The sequence below is a fragment of the Diorhabda carinulata genome, chromosome 1 (genome assembly GCF_026250575.1).
Source record: "Diorhabda carinulata isolate Delta chromosome 1, icDioCari1.1, whole genome shotgun sequence".
In the NCBI taxonomy this organism is placed as follows: Eukaryota; Metazoa; Arthropoda; class Insecta; order Coleoptera; family Chrysomelidae; genus Diorhabda; species Diorhabda carinulata.
This window is the reverse complement of record NC_079460.1, coordinates 21,784,049-21,805,783: the sequence shown is the minus strand read 5'-3', so window position 1 is coordinate 21,805,783 and position 21,735 is coordinate 21,784,049. Positions and strand designations below refer to the sequence as shown.

The 21,735-nt window shown below is 31.7% G+C and overlaps 3 protein-coding genes across 3 annotated transcripts in view; 2 read left to right on the top strand and 1 right to left on the bottom strand.

Annotated features, from left to right (window-relative positions):
* LOC130894804 (univin-like) overlaps nucleotides 1-6,667 on the top strand; it is a 38,295-nt gene extending 31,628 nt beyond the window's left edge. The window contains exon 3 of the mRNA XM_057801798.1: nucleotides 4,002-6,667. Coding sequence (XP_057657781.1) covers nucleotides 4,002-4,780 — 779 coding nt within the window. The 3' untranslated portion in view covers nucleotides 4,781-6,667. The remainder of the gene's footprint in view (nucleotides 1-4,001) is intronic.
* A 2,124-nt stretch (nucleotides 6,668-8,791) lies between these two features.
* Nucleotides 8,792-15,745, top strand: LOC130893305 (xaa-Pro dipeptidase). The gene is made up of 10 exons (XM_057799294.1): nucleotides 8,792-9,263; nucleotides 9,334-9,505; nucleotides 9,558-9,749; nucleotides 10,719-10,766; nucleotides 10,824-10,885; nucleotides 11,002-11,046; nucleotides 11,136-11,405; nucleotides 11,464-11,908; nucleotides 12,731-12,882; nucleotides 15,484-15,745. The coding sequence occupies exons 1-10, from the start codon at nucleotides 9,247-9,249 to the stop codon at nucleotides 15,539-15,541; spliced, it is 1,461 nt and encodes a 486-aa protein (XP_057655277.1). The 5' UTR covers nucleotides 8,792-9,246; the 3' UTR covers nucleotides 15,542-15,745.
* Nucleotides 15,601-18,728, bottom strand: LOC130893311 (uncharacterized). The gene is made up of 3 exons (XM_057799308.1): nucleotides 18,293-18,728; nucleotides 18,156-18,239; nucleotides 15,601-17,170 (listed from the first exon to the last, which is right to left on the bottom strand). Exons 1-3 carry the CDS (start codon nucleotides 18,326-18,328, stop codon nucleotides 16,895-16,897), a joined length of 396 nt encoding a protein of 131 aa, XP_057655291.1. The 5' UTR covers nucleotides 18,329-18,728; the 3' UTR covers nucleotides 15,601-16,894.
* Between the last annotated feature and the right edge of the window lie 3,007 nt (nucleotides 18,729-21,735).

The following is a 21,735-nucleotide window of genomic DNA, read 5'->3' as shown; positions in this document are numbered from 1 at the left end:
TTTTAATAAATATTTCTCGAACGGATTCTAGGAAATATAAACAAACAAAAGTGTTCTGTGATCCTCGTTACTTAACAATTGTTTTTATTTCTAAGTTGAAGACCCTTCAAATTGTACGGGTACGTTGAAATACCCTCTTTAAAATATTGTTTAAAGTCCTTATAATTGTATGATAATATGAGTACAATCGATTTGTTATGTGTATTTAAGTTTTCTATGACAATAGGCGGTTGAAACTAGTACTCTCATAAATGACATCGTATCGTTAAAGCTTTTGTTGATACTCTGTTATAGTTCTTCCAATATAAATTGCAGATTATAAAAACCCTTGCCGGCAATATTGTTTGATCTACCATAGGCGTATGTACATCATGTTATAAAGTTATTATTTTTATAAATACTTTTAAAAATATGTATATCTTGTGAGAGAAAGTAATAGTTGAAAGGCAATTGAATCATTATAAATTGGAAGGCATTATACACCGTTATTTAGACAGATGCACTTAATTTTAATCCTACTTGGACATTGGAAAAAAATCATTATTATACCACGTTAGCTTGCTACAACTGAATATTATATTATAAAACGTAAATAGACGAGTAAAATGTACCTGTCTGTAAGGGAGTTTGGTTTAAACAGGGTACCAGACGTGAACTGATCCCTTTTTGTACCCCATTAGTTTTTTTTTCTGGAAAACGAAACTTCCAAGCAAAAATTATAGTCGAGAGAAGGAGGGGAGTAAATAACAGTTCAAAAACCTTCCAGAATGGCGCTGGTGTAGAAAAAGGGTAAAGTATGAATGTAGCAGTTGTAGGTGAATTAAAGAATGCCGGAATATCTTGTTTGACTTGAGTAATTCATTATTGAAAAGTTCAAGGACTTGCGTAACCTAAAAGAAATTTACTCTAATGCTAATGTGGCGCTACCCTTTTTTAAGAATTTTCGCCTAACACTATTCATATACACAGCACTACAAAAAATATCAATTTAACATAAGTAATATTTTTAATTCCTTAAATAACATCATAAATGTTTTTTTTCAACTTTTTTGTAATAATGGATGATTTTAAGGTTGAAAAAGTTGTAATACAGAGACATTTGAGTTGAATACAAAAAAAAATATCCTATAACATCGTGTTATCTTTATTTTATTCCTACAAATATTTTTTTTCAACTTTCTAAATACTTTAACTTTTATTTTATCGAATTTTGACAGTAAGGGGTAGTTTTCACTCCTTACAAAAATTTGCACATATTGGCATAGGGTAGATTTTGAAGTAAATGGTTAATAGAACTCAATTCCAAATTTTCACGCTAATTCCTGCGTCTTGCTGGAATTCTGAGGTGATACCATACCTTTCCATTGTTCACTGGACTATACTGACTTTTTCGAAAGAAACGTTTATAGGACTATTACGCACTTAACGTGGGTTATTTTTCCAATCGTAGATAATATGCTACTTACAACTCTTGATACGTAATTATCATAATAACATGTTTCCAGAATTTTCTTCTAATTATTTTATTATCTTCTAGTTTTGAAACAACAAAAATTATGTTCCTCTTATCTGCATTCTCTCGTAAATGTGCTAGTATATCTATCGTTACTATTTATTGTTGTACAACATCATTAACTTTTAACTTTTTTCATGTTTTAATTTTTTTGTCAGTCGGTTTTATCGTGTCTCTTATTTTGATTCAATGACTTAGGTGCCTTGTTCATTGGAAATTCTCTTATCTACCATAGAAGATGTTTATCGCAATCGTAGCCGAAGCGTATGAAGAACATTAAACAGACCATGACAAAATATTTAAAAATATGTTGCCCTCTGTATGGGAGACTCAATGCTAACAACTAATTTAATTACGAAAATATCTACCTTTGTTAAAAGCTATTTATGATTGTTCTTATTAAAACTGTAAATATACTTGAAGACGTTTGTGATTTTTTCTTCTCTCACTGCTTTCGTCAACAAAATGTATGCTTCTGTAATGGCAGGATTGCCATGTCTTGTCGCTATCTTCTCATTATCATATCAATTGATAAAATTGTCATGTGATAGATTCGCTGTAATTACTTCACATCATTCGAAAAGGGGTAAACAAATACGTTGTCTGTGTCAAACTGAATAATATATATAATGTTGTTTCGCTATGTCTTCGTCCTATTTATTATTAAGTATTAATAATAAGTTATATTATTAAACCAAAATAGACTTGATGTGATATATAATAAAATAAAATATATAAGGGTACATAATGGAAAATATAACAGACGAAGCGCTTTTCTTAGCGTTTGTGGTTATGTCGGATCCATACTCTCGCTCTCGATACGAGTTTTAGAGAGTGAAGGTGGGAGGAATTCTGGCCGTGCACACTCTCCATTTATTCTATATTCACGTCCTTTGACTCGCATTCGAAAAACCTATGGTAATACGAGCGCAACATCCACACTCTCGCGCTCTAGTTCCCTCGTGCTGACTCTGAATTAAGCTTTACAACGAACGAGCGAAAATAGCAGCTGGTTTCGCTCTAAACTTTCTAACCTTACTTATTATAACTCGACCATCCTAGCTTGGCTCTCGAAATTGAGATTTTCCGAATGCGCAGTGACAAACTCCGCCCATCGTTACCTTTAGCATCGTAAAAATTCCTGAGACGTAGTCAATTTTTTATCACTACTTTTGAGATGCTTTGATTTTACTATAAAGTAAAATATTTAAATAGAATAAATAATAAAAAGTTCAGTTGATTATTTATTAGCTTGCTTTAGTAGCAACGTATATACGAGGGTTGTCCATAAAATAAGGTTCCCAAGGAGCTGCGAACGCTAGGAACGCTGTTAGCCGGGATTTGGCGAAACTGGCGTGTAGATTGGCTCCTTTTATCCCAGTTTTCACCCCGACGAACTCTCTACAACGTTCATTTTTATCTTGGTAGCCGCGAAAGTGGGAGCATTCATTCTCACGCCAGGTACGAATTATGCTCTGTGACTCGTTTTTTATGTGCAAAAAAAGTTCCTACGATAGACATTGATTCTCGACTGTGTGATGTCTATGGGGAAAAGTGTATGAGTGTGCAACATGTGCGCAAATGGTGCAGAAAATTCAAGACTGACGTACAAATTTGAACACACTTGGGAGAGACGCAGAGGTTTTAAGTTACCTTCAGGAAGCGACGACATATTTCAGACAAAAAGAAGATGGCACACCACAAAACTGCGTTGATCTAAACGGAGGTTATGTCGAAAAATAATCTAATATTTTCAAACTCGTATTAATCAATGTCAATAAACATGTTTTTCATTGTGAAAATTTGTTGTGGATCTTATTTTATGGATATTTTTTTATCTATTAAATTATCTACGCCTCTGTGAGCGTAATTTTTATTTCCGGTGAATAAATGATCTTATGTGCGTTTTCGCTGCATTACTGGATGGTATTAATTATAATTACTCTAAAATAATTTGGAAAAATCTAATTTTAACTCATGTTAAGTTCTGAATTTAAATATATATTACTGTCCGATATAATTAAGAAAGGAATTTATATACAAAAACAACAAATTAAATACCAGGGTACTTCTTAAAATTTGAAGAGATCCTTCTCTCTGATTTAAACATAGATACACAAAACCATTGATACGAGGTATACTTAATAGTTTTAAATTTTAAAAATAAATAAACAAATTAAACGACTCGTTCTTTGTTTATTTATCATTTTTAGATTAGTTAATTACGCACAAAAAAGGTAAAGACGATAATTTTTTTGGTATAAAGATAGCTTTTGTGATAGTTAAAGTAATAAAACTCATTTTTAATGACACTGGGGTGTTAAAAAACGATCAAATGTTTTGTATAAGTCTAGAAAAATCTAAAATGTCGTTGCGGAAGTGTAGATTATATAATATGGAAATTTCATGTTAATTGAAATTTTATATAGATCCATGTTATTTCGATTCAATTTTTCGATATAACTAACTCTAATTTTCGTTGTTTCAGATCGTAAATTAGTGAGAGACAACGACAGATACCCCACAGTTAGGCTAAGGTTCCCTGTAGCTCCTCAAGGCAACGTAGAACTGGAGAGCGCTGAACTGAAATTGTTAGTACCACCACAGTTCGAGGACGTGCCCAGTCCAAAAGTTCAAGTGAATGTAATCTTAGGTAACCGAAGAAAAGAACTCATCAGAGAACGGACATTTTATCTCTCTCAAGAGGGTCCAAAGTGGTGTACTGTAGATATAACAAGTGCAGTGCAATCGTGGTTGCGTGGCGATGTAAATTTAGGTTTAGAATTAGTGTGCTTGGACTCTAATTGCAGATTAGATCCACTAGAAGCAGCAGTAACTAGTCTAATACATACTCCTCAATCAAGAAGAGTTCGTAGAGAATCTCCGTATGAACCAAAACATAAAACTACATGCAAGGACACGGGTCCTAAGCATAAATGCTGTAGACAATCGATGAATGTGACTTTTAGTGAATTAGGATTGGAACAGGAACAAATAGTTCGCCCTCAAGTGTACGATGCAGGCTATTGTACTGGAATGTGTCCCCCTAACTATCTTCATTCTTACAACCATACTTATATACAAAGTATAATGCGACGAAAAGAACGGAGGAATCATAAAGCTTATAGGAAAGTTATACCGAAAGCTTGCTGTGCTCCACTAAAATTATCGTCGGTATCATTTTTAGTAATCGACCCAGACTATCCAACGACCATGGTCATGCGACTATGGGAAAATATGGCAGTGGAAGAATGCGGGTGTTCTTAAAATTAAAAACGAAAAGGGGGGTGATTATTGTTGGGTAATCTATTTATATTTTTGTACGGGTTACGCACTGAACATTGTTAGATTTTCACTGTGATATAATTTTATCTTTTAATTTTTATCGCCACTCAAGTAACATTTTTAGTACGTTTAGTGACATATTTCATAAATTGCATAATTCAAATTTCATACATGTGTTTTATGGTATCAAACTAATCAATTTTATATTTGAATTTTTCATTTTATTTCTGACAATAACGTGGAAAATAATCAATTACCATAAATGTATACTAGACAATTTTGTCTGATTAATTACTTTCTTTAAGAAACGAATTTTCAAAATAATATTCAGGAGATTAATTGATAAGTTCCTGGTATGAGAGAAAAAATAAATTTTATATAAAATTCAGTTAAATTCATTTGAAATACTGTCCTGGATAACTGATAGTCAGGTCTGGACTTTACGTAACTTATTACACGATAATAAAATTTAAGCCAGTTTATACACTACGTAGAAAGTTTGCTGGTGTCGCCATCTATATTTCAGTCCTGGGACTTATTAAGTAATGTTCTAAAAAAAGATATTAATCAAATTATTTTCACGTTTTGGATATAATAGTATGATAGGTGTATTGACAATATAACGAAATTTGTTGAAAAGAAGTTATCGGAAATTAAATTTACACAATATACAAGGTGTAATCAAGTAAAAAAATATTTTATTTAAAATAAAATATGGGGTTGGCAACTAAGTACTTTCGCTTTTTACTGATAGAGAGCGTTGCTTTGTTTTTTGAATTACTTGTGTTAGTGCTGTACTTTGCTGTTTGTCACGTGATACTGGTCACATTGACGTAACTATAGAAGCAAGTAATGCGTGATTTTTATTAACGCTATTAGTTGTGGGTTAATTTTAAATTGAGTGTTAAAACGAACATTTTACTTTTTTATTTCCGTTAAGGGAAGAAAGATGCTGCGGCTCACAAAGAAATATCTCAAGTTTATGGTGCTGAGTGCTTAACAGATCGCACGTATCAGAATCAATATAAAAAATTCCGTTCTTGAGATTTTTCCCTCAAAGATGAGCAACGTTCTGGTCGACCAATTGAAATTGATGTTAACTAAATAAAAGTTATAATTGAAGAGGATCATCATATAACTGTTCGAGAGGCTGCATGTATCAATTGAAAAACACTTAAAAGACCTTGGGTTAGTTGAGAAGCTTGATATTTGGGTACCTCACGAATTGAAAGAAACACAAAGAATCTACATTTGCGATACGCACCGTAACCGAAATAAAACCCATCATTTATTGTAAATAATCATCACTGGTGATTAAAAATGGGTCCTGTACAGTAACATAGTTCGAAAACGATCAAGGAGCAAACACGATGAACCAGCACAAACCACATCGAAAGCTGAAAAACAACAACAAAAAAAGCTCATGCTGTCATTTTGGTGGGATTACAAGAGTGTTGTGTTTTTAAGCTGCTTCCAAGGAACCAAACGATCAATTCTGATGTTCATTGTCAACAATTAATGAAACTGGATTAATTAATCAAAGAAAAACGGCAAGAATTGTCAAATCGGAAAGGTTTAGTGTTCCACCATGATAATGCAAGACTTTACACATCTTTGGCAACTCGTGGGAAACTATTGGAACTTATCTGGGAAGTGACGCATGTCCCCCATATAGCCCTGATCTGACACCATCTGATTACCGTTTATTTCGAAGTTTGCAGAATTCTTTGAATGGTGAAACTTTCAGAAATGACAATGACCTTCAATCGCACCTGGTTCAGTTTTTTGCTAATAAGGACCAGAAATTTTGTAAGCCCAAAATCATGAAGCTGAAAGAAAGATGGAAAAGGTCATTGAGCAAAATAAAAAATATATAATTGATTAAAAACTATTCTTTATTTTATACTATAAAACTGAAATTACTTTGTTGACAACCCTATTAAAAATGTAACATAAAATTTGGATTATACTCCATCAAAAGAGTTAACATCAACTAACAATGTACTTATTCCAACGTTAAATCTATGAGTGGATCATTTCTGGAAGGCTTATTTAAAAATGGCTTTCGTATGACCAACCCAACGACAGGAATAGTCCAAAAACGTTTCTTTTTAAGCAGATTAAAGCCAAAAGTTGGACGGTTCTGAATCTGGTGACCAAAACGGATAGTATAACGACCAAAAAGACTTATGGCATGACGCTTTTCATGATAAATAAATTGTTGCACCAACGTTCCAATACCCTCTTATAACACAGGTGTTTTTAAAAACGATGAGTCACTGATTTTCCATTCGGAAATCTTCATATTTGAGGTTATGAAACATACTAATAATTAATTGCTGAATACATTCACCATACTTTTGATCACACCTCGTTAATACTGTTACTATTAAGTATAGAGAAAATTGTTTCTTTTAACATGAGTTGGTGAACCCCCATAGTCAAGTAGAATTTTAAATAGGTCTGCTTTAAACACGATACAAGCCCCACTGACCGAATTTTGACATTTTCTATATCTGAATCACTTTTTGCTTCCAATTAACAATTTCGAAAAATATAGTATGTGGCCAATTTTTCTAATTTGGTTATATTTTGGCCATATTTTTAAAAATTCTTATTATATTATATTCTATTATAATTTGGGATATTTACCCGATTTATAAATTCTTAATGTTTCGAATTATGATTTATTTCAATCATAGACGTATATTGATTACGAAATTTAGTCAAATGACATTAGATATTATAGTTTTTAAGCCTTTAGCTTCGCCACTGACTACTGCTGAAACAATTTGTATTTACTGAAAACTGCTATGTATCCAAAAACGAGTTTTATTATTGGCTAAAATTTCATAATTAGTGAAATAAAACTTTAACATTTTCTATGTATATTGGGCCTCAAAAAATATTTATACTAATTTATTTGCAAATTTTATGCTGTTGATTTTAGCATATGTTATATAATCTATAAGAAAATCAGACTGCGCAGAATAGTTATAAAAACTGTATATTTAATTAATATTAAGTATCTTTTCAACGTAATTGTAGAATAAATATTGTAAATAAACTGTATATTAACTGCAAATACAATCGTCTCCAATATATTAAGCGATACTGACTGATTTTGTAGAATAATGAGATTTTTCTTAAAAATGTTACTTGACTGTTTAGGTACGCAGTATGTAAACCTTTAATTTGGATATTTTTTTAAAATAAAAAACAAAACATAATCGTATCTCGAAAAAAGATCTCCATTTACATCTTTGTTACCAAAAGTCATAATTATAAGTAGGATCTTTTGATACGATTAAAGTACAGTCTAAAAGAAATGTTTACATATTGTTAAAGTATTTGGAAAGTATTATTTTTACCTGTTCATTTTTATATAATATTTAATTTTATATGAACTGATTTATATCAGAAATTTTTATTTTGTTAAGTAAATATGGTTTATTAAATTACATAAGATTTTTATTTATTCCTACATCCTCTTGGTAAAATTATTAAATCTATCGACGCAGTAATATTGATAAATAGTACATCACGCGACTATGGAGAAAAGCCGAATGATCGGGTGACAAAAATCGTGGGTGAGGAAACCCAATTTTTGTCCCGTATTACATAAACTATTTTTTTCTCTCGCCGGGATGAAAAGTTCCTTAATGTATTCTAATTCACTATCACTAGAATCGTCTAAATTCATTTTTTTAATTCCAAATCTGTATTTTAACGCAATAATATATACTAAATGTCATGTGAAGCAAACTGTCATCGAGAGTAAACATTTCGATAAACAAGTCGTTGCTACGATACTGGGAGCAAAAGAAAGTTCTTTCCGGGAGAGAATAGGCCACTTTTGTCCCGCATACTAGGCACGAAAAGCGAACTTTTTATCCCGGCAAAGAAAAATGATATTTTGCAAGCAATCAGCAGACCGTATATTGGTTCCAAAAAGTAAAGACAATTAAGTTTAAAAAAGAAGAAATGAAAATCACTTGTCGCATGTCAACATATTGGGTGAGTGCCAATAAGCACTTTTCCCGTTCCACTTAGTTCAGAGTGTTATAATAGTAAACCCAACTGGAATAAATTATAAAGTGATTTGAGTGAGATAAATATTGACGAATGGCAATAGAAACAGTAAAGCAATTGCATGCAAATAAGCAAATTAATTTCCATATAACCAAGTTTCCATGACTTTTATATGACATATGACTAATATTTGATTTATTTGTTCTGTTTTATCTAATTATAAAGAACTTATTTACTATCATAGATACAGATTGTACTCTGATCTGATACGTATTATAATGAATAGGCATAAATAATTTTGTGGGACGATTTTAAGAAATTGGTTTTATTTCCACGAGAAATAAAAACATTGTTGAAGAAAATTTATATTCTAAATTCATTCTTTTTCGTAATCTTAAAACAGTAACATAGTAACAATGCCTGACACAACAGGGTAAGTGTTTCAATTGAATATTAGATAAATTTAATTAACATATGGTGATATATAATGCAATATCTTTCAGAAAACTGAGTATGGGTCCTCATACTTATGAAATCTCTAATATCCTCTATCAAACAAATAGAAAGCGTCTTCTAGAGAAATTGAGAAAAGTGTCTGAAGATTCAGTTGTTGTTCTCCAAGGAGGATGTGAACTGCCTTTATATGACAGTGATATTAATTATATTTTCATTCAGGTAGGTTGAGTAATCTAATTAATAATATGAATATTATTAAACTAATTCATAGGAATCATATTTCTGTTGGTGTTTTGGAGTTACTGAAGCAGGCTGCTATGGAATAATAGATATAGTTACAGGAAATGCACATTTATTCTTTCCACGGTATCCACAAGAATATGCTGTATGGATGGGTCCACTAACTCCTTTAGAAACATTTAAAAAGAAATACAATGTTGAATATGTTCACTATGTTGATCAGGTAATTGTATATATATATATATATATATATATATATATATATATATATATATATATATATATATATTTTGTTGATAAATTATCTCTTGGTTTTAGGTTTCTATCAATTAAAATTTCGTTTAAAAGCATTTAATATTGACGTTTCGACTACTTTCCAGATATCAAATTATGACTTGACACTGAAGATACACTTATTTTCCTATTAATAAGTAGATCACCTACATCATGTATTTCAAAATAAAAATCTGTTTTAACAAGAAAAATTAAATTTTCCTTAGTTTTTCCATCTCAAATATGTAGCAGTCATAAATTAAATTGTTTGGTCTAGATATTTAATTTCATCTTTTACTGAAATAATGCTATTAATAATAGGAATTAGAGGATGGTCGTTTTTGGTAAACATAATTTGATTTGTTCACCTTTATTTTCCATTTTTTGGGCCAGGATTCCAGGAGCATTAGATTGTTTCAAATATTTTCTGATGCTTGATTTAATTTGATGAAATCACTGCACTGTGAAATGTAGATACAAGAACGGCCTCAGAACTGTGCCCTGGGATACATCTGAATTCATTTCAGGATAGTGTGATAGTTCCTCCTCGAATTTAACTCTAAAATGTCTATCTTCTAGGTCTATTCAAGGATTAGTTGACTTTGTACAGAAATATTTTATGCTATACTCTATCAAAAGCTTGTTTCATATCCAAGAAAACTGCAGTGCACATTTCCTCCTCTTCTAGGCTCTCTTTGATTTTGTTCACAATTCTAGTCTACTGAAACCAAATTGATATTCTGGTACAAGTTTTTCAATTGGAGATTATTCTGTTATAACTGAAGGAGGCTTATTGGTCTGTAAGAGCTAGTTCAGTTGGAGGTTTTCTGTGTCTATTTATTTTTGATCCAGCTTTCACTGGAAAATCAATTTGAAATAAAAATACACATGAAGGCATGTCTATTTTTAACTTTTCCAGATTCAAACAGTACTTCAAGAATTGAACAGGAAGAAATTATTGACTCTGGTAAGTTTAGTCTTATATATGTATTTTATATTTTTGTTAATATTTTTCTTTTTAAAGACTGGGCGTAATAGTGATAGCGGTCTTGATGCCAAAGAAGCGACGTTTGAAGGAATTGACAAGTAAGTCTTTTTTTGTAATTGTTAAAAATAATTGAAAATTTTATTCAAATATTCTAAAATATTAGGAGGAATTTGAACTCCTAAATTTTATGTTTTATTTATCTTTTCACTTTTAGGTTCAATGTGGACAACAAAACATTATTTCCCATAATAGCAAATTTGTAAGTTTCTATATTAATATCATACTAAATTTAATCAATTCAAAATGAGATGAATTTTCTTAACCATAAAGTATATGGAAATTTTTTAGGAGGGTGATAAAAACAGAACATGAAATTGAAGTTATCAAGTATGTCGTAGGAGTGTCTTCTGCAGCACACAGACATGTGATGAGGATTGCCAAAGATTGTTTATATGAATATCAATGTGAGTCCGAATTTTTACACTATTGCTACAAAAACGGTGGATGTAGACATGCAGCTTACACTTGTATTTGTGGTTCTGGCATCAACGGGGCTGTTCTACATTACGGACATGCTGGTTGTCCAAATGATTATAAGTTAAAAAATGGAACATTGTGGTAGGTATTATTAAATAGATTCAATGCCATGTCTTAAATTTTATCTATTTAATTTCAGCCTTTTTGATATGGGAGCTGATTATTTTGGTTATGCTGCTGATGTTACTGTAACCTTTCCAGTAAATGGAAAATTCACCCCACAACAAAAAATCGTTTATGAAGCTGTTTTGAAGGCTAATGAGGCTGTTATCAAGGCTGGCAAACCTGGAGTACCATGGCCAGAATTACATATATTAGCCAACAAAATATTATTGGAAGAATTGAAGAAAGGAGGTCTACTTAAGGGTTCTGTAGATGAAATGCTGGAAGCAGATATCGCCGCAGTTTTCCAACCTCATGGACTTGGACATTTTCTGGGGTTAGATACTCACGATGTAGGAGGATACTTAGATGGTTATCCTGCTCGACCTATAAGACCAGGGTTAAAGAGTTTGAGAACTGCTAGAGTGTTGGAGAAAAACATGGTTGTCACTGTCGAACCTGGATGCTATTTTATCGATTGTGTGAGTTTAGAATATCTGCATAGTGATAAGAACGTTTTCATAGTGGGATTGTGGCAAAATTAAACACCAATATATACTAACTCTAATATAATTCTGAGCTTTCGAATTCAATATAAAAAATATGTATAAACGTATAACAATGGAACCAAAAAGTAACAACCAAAATGTCAATTTGAAGATTGATTTTTGAAATCCATGAATTCAATGTTTCTTTAAAAGAAACAACGAAATTTGAAACGCCGCAATTCTTAACTAATTACTGTGCGTAAATTTTATTATTGTTATACTTTCATACATATTTTTATAATATTGTAAATTACAATATTGGTCAATATGATCAATTACAATTTGTAATTGACCATAATTTCAGGCCCAAATGATGAATACATAAGTATTCGAAAGCTATGAAATATATTAGAGTTAGTACACCTTGTGGTTCAATTTTGCTCTAATCCCACTACGAAACGGTTATAATCTAGTTAAAAAAGACCTCGTTCCAATTTACATAGTGATATATATGTGGAACTTGCTATAGACAAGACTGGAATCTTGAAATCAATTAGGTTAATGTCATTAACAGATATTATTTCTTGATGATGGAAGCATAAACTTCATGAATAATGATTTAAACAGTGACTTCCATTTACCAAAATATCTTTTTTCTGTTTTCTAAGTGATTGATATATTCATATTTGATTGACAAGATCACATCCCCTTGAGAGGTCTTAATAAATGCAATTGATTATTTTAACTATATTATATTATAACTAGAGTTGATAATGGAAATTTTATTGTGTACAATTTTTATACAATTGTTTTTAGTTGCTGAATGAAGCTCTAGCGGATCCAAAGAAATCCAAATTTTTAGTGCCAGAAGTACTGAAAACCTATAGAGGTTTCGGCGGTGTACGCATTGAAGATGATGTTCTCGTTACAGAAGATGGTATCGAATGCCTATCAAAAGTACCAAGAACGTAGGTATCATAAACTATATTTTCATGTGCATCCTCAATTTGATTTTGATAATTTGTCTAATTATATTAATCAATAGATCGGCTACTACACAAATATCAACCATACTAATTTTTTTTCATCCTTAACTATCATATTACAAATAAAAAATAATTCACATAGAAATTTATGAAATATTATTTAGGTCTTTTTATCATTCATATTTTTAAAAATTCTCTTTTACATGTATTAGATTCTGTTACAAGAATTTTTGAATCTTTATAATTGGATTTATGTTTTTTTTTGATATTTCATGGTTCGTTAATGCATTCTTATTTTTTTTAATAATTATATCTATATATATATATATATATATATATATATATATATATATATATATATATATATATATATATATAGATAGTTTTCTCATTTCTTTATACTGAACCATTTCTAGAAATTCTTATTTTTTATATTTGACACGTGATTTTGACGTCTTTGCCATTTTGTGCGTGGGACACGTAAATATCATTTTACCATAATGTTTTCATTGTTGTTCCTGATCTTAAGTAGTAAAATTAATAATTTCAGCTTAATATATACTGTTGAGTGCGTTTTTTTTCTAAATTACCTTCGTTTTAAGTGACTATTGCCAAACCCTTAAGTCGTGAAATAAGGATAATAATGTAGATCCGTATATGATGATTTCTGTTTACTTAATTCTCTTTGGTTCGCTATAAAGCCGAAATTTCGACTAGTGAGAACTGCAAAGAATAGTAAAACAATGTTCTTTCTCTCTATCAAATTACAAATTCACTTACATGCTGCTCTCTCTATATTTATCTACAGTCTTTTTACATAGTCGTTTTCATTTTTTCTAGGCTTGGTTAACAAAACCTTCCAAATAGACATCTGAGGCAAATTTTGCAAACTCGGTTTTTCCCAATTTCATTTTTGAAGAGGTGCACGAAATTTGAAATGACTTTTCCATAACCACTGAAATCAAAAGACTCCTTTTATCCACTCAAGAGTTTTAGGCACCAGTTACTCATTTCTTCATTTATTGATAACCATCCTACTCCCTCCCTTTACTTGATAATGGCTTTGAAGGGGGAGCCGAAATGTCGAGAATTTCCAAATTCCAACTAAGTTCAACCCGTGAACTTAGTTCTGTTCTTCATAATCCTGACCGTGGTAACCTCTTATTAATAGTAGTTTTTACCAAATGTAGGTATAATGGATTTGATGAATTTTTTAATTTCAAGTCACGACTATCACATTGGTGACCAGTTAAAGGCTTATAAGTCATTACACATATTATGAAGCTGGATTTGTACAAGATATGTTTGCCAAGAAAATGGAAAACAATTACTTTGTTCTTGCTAGCAGAGTGAGAAATTTTTTACAAGATTAGCGGCAGTTGATATTGACTTTTTATAGTGAAGGCATCCAATTAGGGTTATCCCGGTTCCTCAAGTTAGGCTGGTTCTCCTAAAACGAGAAAAAAATCTATGGTTCCCAATGTATAAGCTAGTGAGATTTTTATTTTAAGCGAACTGAATAAAAAAATATCTTTATAAAAAAAAGTTTTGCTCAAATTACAAATATATAGATCCCTAAATCTGGCCTAAACTGCCTTTGAACCAAAAAATATACAATTAGTACATCTTCTTGAAAACACTCTTCTCTGCAATCTTATAAACACTTTTTAAGTACCAAAGCACTACATTTTATATAAAATAATATTATTTTTATAAATCTGTTTACCATATACAAAGTGAGTCGCACAAATTCTCGCATTATTAAAAAAATAATCGCTCAAAATTTCATCCCTCTTCAACGCTCCAATATTCACGTCGTTCTGTGGCTAATGCCATCATTTATTCTCATTTTTGTGAACTTTTAGGAATCCTAAACGAACTTTGTCCCTATTAGCAAAAAAAATCATTGTTACATGAATCCACTTTTAAAATCTCTCTTTTCAAGTTTACAATATGGTTAATATGTGTTTACATAGGATGATAAACAACACAATAAACACCAGTACAAACTGACCTAAAATATTCTGTGTTCATAACCTTACAAAATTAAGGGACTAAACTAAGAAGTTAAAAGTTGGCGAACTCTTTAATTCTAATTTAAATTAAATGTTAATTTTCTACATGAACTGCAAGTACCATTTCAGTGTCTTTCAACTAGTAATTTAATTTGTTAATTCAATATTAATTTTAATTTTGGCTGCATAAACCAAGCTTTAACATATATGTAATACTTTTATATGGACAGCTTCTATAAGTGGAAAGAAGACAGAATGACAACGCTTTCTCTATCCTCCGAGGTTGCAACTCGGTTCTGCACATTCTCAAGCATGCGCATTATAGATAAAATATCTCGAACGAGAGAGAAAATGAATATTGTCGGCACCGTAACGTAGGAACGTTTTTTCCTATACCAACTGTGCATATAGGAGTATTTCATATAAGAGCTTTAGTCGTAATGTTCAATTAAACGGGAAAAATGTTTTATGAAAATAGAAGTAAACAAACTGGCATGTTAACAAGCTTTGCAATAAATTGGACATAGTTGTACCTACAAATTGTGAGACTAATTTTTTTTTGTTTTAGTGTTCAAGAAATTGAAGACTGGATAGCCGGGAAAGATGACGGTGAAAAATATGCTTAACTGGGATAATTCATTTTATGCTTATTTTTACAATTGGATATTCAAACAAATTCCCAATCTTCATTCATCAACGTATTTTTTATTTATTCAAAATTTATAAATTTGTTACAACAATATTATTATTCTATTTATATGTTATTTTTATTATTGACTTTATTTTATGGGACAATAACAATAAAAATTATTTATTAATAAGTACAATAATTATTTTCTATTTTAATTTCAATAAATTTGATCTCATAGAGTTGTCAGAGCTTCATAAACGTTTTAAAATCATCAGTGCACAATCCCATTATTGTGTCTATCACGAGGAAAGGAGAGACTCCTTGCGGTGCGAAACTAGGAGAGCGGCGGGAGTTGAGATAGGTCGAGCCATGAGTCTCCGCGGATAAGTGGCTACGTGTCTGTCATGTTTCGTTTGTGTTTTTACAATTAAGGATCGTTGCATTTTGTGTCCGTTTGTAAGGGATTCCTCCTCCCCCTTGTTAAAAATAAGTTGTGTTACCCGTGGGTTAGACACCCTAGTGAAAGTGAGGCTCTCGAATGTGAGGAATCAGTGCGACTCCATGACTACTGTCGGAAAAGGTACACACAACACATTGTTGGCCAGTAAACTCAAAAGAGCACAGTTTTTAAAAAATTTGACAGCACTGTACACTTATCTGTCGCTTTCCGAGTCGGGAACGCACCCGCAGTCGTCCCTCTTGGTTCTGTAATGCCAACTACCTAATCTAAAAACATTACTGACGGTAACCCGTCAAAAATTATTGTCAAAGAAAATAAACCCCGTCATTTTTGTGACTACACAACTTTTTCGTACTTTCAGTGGTTTTTAGCTAAAATTCCATATTATAATCTATAATTCCTGTAATATATGTAATGTTAAGTTAATGTTTGTGGAATTGTTGATAACATTTATAGTGAATTTATATTTACTATACTATAATTACACTATTTGGTCCTTCGAGCTGGATATGAACCTACACGAAGAACCAAACAGTGCAAGTTATAGTAGTTGGTGGCTAACATTATTTCTTTCCATGAACTAGAAATAGCAATAAAGTAGACTAATAACAAATGCAAACTGATACTTACGAAATGGAAAAAAAGGAAAACGATAAAGTAAATGAACCTCAGAACAAGAGGTTACTTTGGATATAAAAATTATTCCTTGAATATGAGTGTAGCACTTTGAAAATAAAAAGTATAACTTTAGAAAGGAAAACCATCCTACAAAAATAGATTAAAGTAATTTTAACTATAATTTTTTGAAAAATAGTTCACTATTCATATAAATAATAATTTCTGTTTTTCAGAAATTGAATATCTAAACGTAAGTCATGTTGAAACGAATCATTTCTCTAACTTAACATTAAGTACAAGTTTTGATTGTGCTCCTTTTCCTCTAGGTGCTTGTCGTTGTGCCTGAGCTGGTTTTGGAGGTACAGTAACTAATTGTTGTTGTACCAGCATATTTTGTTGTTGTTTTATCATAGCATTTTGTTGTTTTATTATGATCTGCTGCTGTTTCAATAAGAATTTGGGATCTGGTACATCGGCAACGGCCTTAGGGGTTTTGGGGACATTTTTACGAGGCGAATTTCCAGCTTTTTGCTCGCATTTCGTTTTCTGAAATATTAGTTCAATATTATTGTTAATAAAGAAGCTAAAACTTGAAGCGTTGCAATAACTAACGTGACTATCATAGTAGTAAAACGAAAAAATAGCTTGGGACTGCCTTTCCTTTGGCTGTAAGATGGTTGTATCGCCACCAAAAAGTCTGGTTGAACTATATGATGAAAAATACATGGTAAAATCATATTGATGAGCTCCTTCTTCTTGTAAAATTGACTTACGTGACACTAAACGATTTTAACATAAAAATAATTGAGGAAATGACTGGGGATTGGTAGTGGTATAAAAAGAAAAATGGCATGAAGAAGAAAAGAATTGTTGTAGGACAGATATAGAGGGATGAGTTAAGGAAAACTCTCTCTGTGTGTAAAAAGTGTCCTTACCTCGAAACAGATATTACTTGTTACCACTACCCTCCATGGGTACAGATCAATAAAAGGTTCTAATAATTATTGAGAATTGGGGTTCCAAGCAAAAATCACTCCAAAAACTTTTACCATCCTGGAAACCATTTTGTTAGATATAATTAGACAATTAAAGGTGTACAGATATGTTCTCTGGGGTTTCATAGAAAAAAAACACGACTTTTAGGTATAAGATAATGGAAGGTACGATGTGGGACATAAATATTTTGAATAATTACAAAATTATTTATTTCCTCTACCTAAAAATCTTTTTTTTTTTCGATGAAACCACATAAACATGTTTCCTTCCCCTTTCATTATCTAATTCTCCCTAAAAAATAGTTTCCAGGTAGGGGAAAAAGTTTTTGAAGCGATTTGAAGTATTATGATTGTATATAGATAAATTATACTAGATCAACAAAATAAAATATGAGAAATTAATGAAATTTTTAACATATTTGGTTTTACTCATATTTTTATAATTCATATTTTTTTGTGAAGCTCTTACTTGCAATCCAGAATCCAAAAACTCAAGGGTTTTTCTCCCCAATCTAAATTAACGTTTTAATACTTACTACGTTGAGCTTGACCTGAGCAACATTTCCACGCTGTGATTGGGCTTGTTTCACACGAAGATCAATTTCAACTTTATTAGTGTTCTGAAATAAAATGGTGGCTCCAATTTTTATGATTAAGATGTTTCATAACTTACCTTAACGTTTTTTGGAGTTTCATTTTTACTAGCCATTGTTTATATAGTATTGGTACTTGAAAATAATAAAATATACTTTTTGTTGTGTTCAATTCAGTTATTTTCTTTCGATTATTCCCAAGTATAAACCTAATCAGTTGTTGGGTTGTGATTTATTCTATATCTCTATATAGTTTATTCTTTTTTTCCGGTAAATAAAAAAAGAAAGATATATATTGCATACATTAGAAGCAACTTTAGTTGTCTACATATATAATATTAGGCTTACATAGTTCATTTGAACTTTGATTGTGTACTAATGTTCGAATAAACAATTATATTGAAAATTCACTATCAAATTAAAATTTATACTTCTAATTATCTTGAAGCTCATATAATGTGAAATTTTTAATATGGAATAAAAATGGCTATTACATCGTTGTGAGTCAAGTTCAATACGATTCAAAATAAAACCCATAGATGGCAGTATAAACACATCAAATGTGGTAAAATATGTCGGAAGTTCGACGTACATATTTTTTTTCAACTCAAATTTTATTTAACAGACTTTTCAATCGGTAATCTAGTAAAGTCCAGATATTGAAGAAAACGGTTTACGTCGCTTGACGTAAGAGAGTGGCGACTCGTTGGAAAAAAATTTAGTTGTTTAAAAAAAAAACTTTCGCTTTCGTTGCTGTCAAATATCCATTGATTTTATCGCCTTCCATGTTGAAATGATGAATTGTTGGAACGGTTGTCACATAAGGACGTCACGTCTATATCGAGGTTTTTCTATACTCTAGTATACCAATTTTAAAAAATGTTCTGAACAATTTGAATAGATTCGACATACACAATAGTATAATATTACTCAGTTCAGTTTGTCCTAGAGAGTTGGACAGTCCGAAAAGTTACGGAAAAAGTTTTTTACCTGAGACCTAACCCACAGCGAAATTCACCAGTTAAATCACACCACATTGTTTAGACAGCCGAGATTATAACATAGGCAATGGAAAGAGCGCACAGAACACATTCGTGTATCTCAGATGAATGATAATACTGCAACAGCGTTAATCGGGAGGTAAGTGTCTCATTCAATTGGTCGACTATACTGAGTTGTTTATCTAGGCGACTGCGAATTACTAAACTTTTTTTTTGAAGAAGTAATACAAAGACCTGTATTAGTTTGGATAATTAGTATTAGAATTATGCTACTATCATTTTTTTGGCAACACTACATCCTTTATGCACTAGCCGCCTTTGACAAAAAGGCAAGGCTACGTGTAATGCGATGCAAAACGCAATATACAGAGTGTTCCGCATAAGAGTCGATACAGAGCAGGGGCGTATCGGGGAGCCGACAATATGATGATTGGAGGGAAAGTATCTAATCTATAAGGCATATGTTTAAGTTTGAATATGTCACGTTGCTCAATATTTGTTTGGCAGCCATCAATATTCAAAGTTTTCAGTGAATTTGTGAATATGGAAAAAATTGGTAATCGTTATGTGATACAATACCTGTTTAGACCAGGATCGGAGTGGTCGACCAAAAGAGGTGACAACTCCAGAAATATCGAAGAAAATCTACTGGATGATCGTCGACTGAAAGTGTGCGAGCTAGCAGATATATTAGACATGTCAAAAAGTACTGTACATCGTATATTAACTGAAAATTTGGTCATGAGAAAGCTGTGAGCAAGATGGGTATCCCGTTTGCTCAAAATGGATCAAAAACAGCGTCGTGTAGATGTTTCTATCGAGTGTTTGGCAACGTTTCTTAAAAATAAAGCCGAATTTTTGCGCTGTTTCATATCTATGGATGAAACGTGGGTTCGTCGCTTCACACCCGAAATAAAACAATAATCAAAATAATGCACTGAAAAAGGACAGGCTCCAAAGAAGGCAAAGTCCGTTCCATTTGCAGGAAAGGTCATGGCGTCGGTTTTTTTAGGATAATTTTCATTGACTATCTTAAAAAAGGAAAAACTATCAACGGCGAGTATTATGCGAACTTATTACGACGTTTGAGCGAAGAAATCAAACGAAAACATTTGACTAAGAAAAAAGTGTTGTTTCATCAAGACAATGCACCAGCTCCACATCCGTTATTGCAATGGCCAAAATTAATGAATTAAAGTTTAAATTGCTACCTCATCGCCAGATTTAAGCCCCTCGGATTATTTTCTGCTCCCAGACTTAAACAAATGACTCGATGGGTAACGAATATCGCTGGAAAAAGTGTATGGAGCTGAAAGGAAATTACGTTGAAAAATAAATATATTCTTTTCCAAAATTTTTGTGTTTCCTTTGTTGTGCCAGGTACTTCTGGAACCATCCTCCTAATTTAGACCCGAGAAGAGCTCATTGAGGGCTAAATTGAAGCTTGAGTCAAATTCTAACCTATCACTATTCCTAATTACTAAAGTATCTAAAAATGGTAACTGTCCATTATTTTCCATTTCATAGGTGAACTTTATAGATGGATATTTTGAGTCTACGTTTGCCTTCTTCGTATTGAATATGGTGAAAATATCATCCACATATCTGTACCATACCCTGGAAAATACTGAAACTCTTGACTGATTTGCTTTTCAAAATGACTCATGAACTGTTCAGCCATGAACGGTGGTAAGCAGTTTTCCGTTGCTGTTCCTTCGTCTTACTTGTAGACTTCGATGTTGTACTGGAAATAGTTTTGTTCCATACATATTTTTGTTAACTGTAAATATTCTTCTATTACATCAACTCCCTCCAGTTTCCCTTCAGTCACTGAAGACGATAACTTAGTTATCGAAACGCGCTTCAGACAGTGTAATTGTGGTGTAAACAGTGTATTCAGATTCCAAGCTTTTAGTACGTGTGTAGTGAACCTCGTAACACATTGGACCGTGAACATCTTGATTTTATATTCTTATAAAAATTAATGAATGTATTGCCATAATATAATTACTTAACGAGTTGCAGTAACATTACAGACCAAACAAAAAAATTTCTGTTTGAAATAGTGGTATATCTACTTAGATTAAGGTTACATAATGAGTTTACATGCCAATTTCACAAGGATTCATTTCAAAACATCCGCTTTATATGTCTTGTACATGACTTTACTTAAATAAATTGATATTTGTGAATCATCGTTCACCGTATTTTAAACTCGAGTATAAGTGGAATAACTAATTTAATGAACTTTAGAAAAAACTACCCAAACAACCATTATCCTCGGAGACGTAGACGGGAGTAACGAACCACTTCTTATGTTCGTCTAGGTGTCTAGGTCTTTATTAACTACAACGGAGTAGAAACAATTGAAAAATTTGGATTACGTGCTGTCTAGATGACTGTAAACTTGTGGCTATATCGACCGTCTATTGACAACTACGAAAAGGATCAAAGACGTTGGTTTACATCCCATAAACGCTCTTATGGCTATCAAATATCCCATGGTGAACTAGTTATCTGCA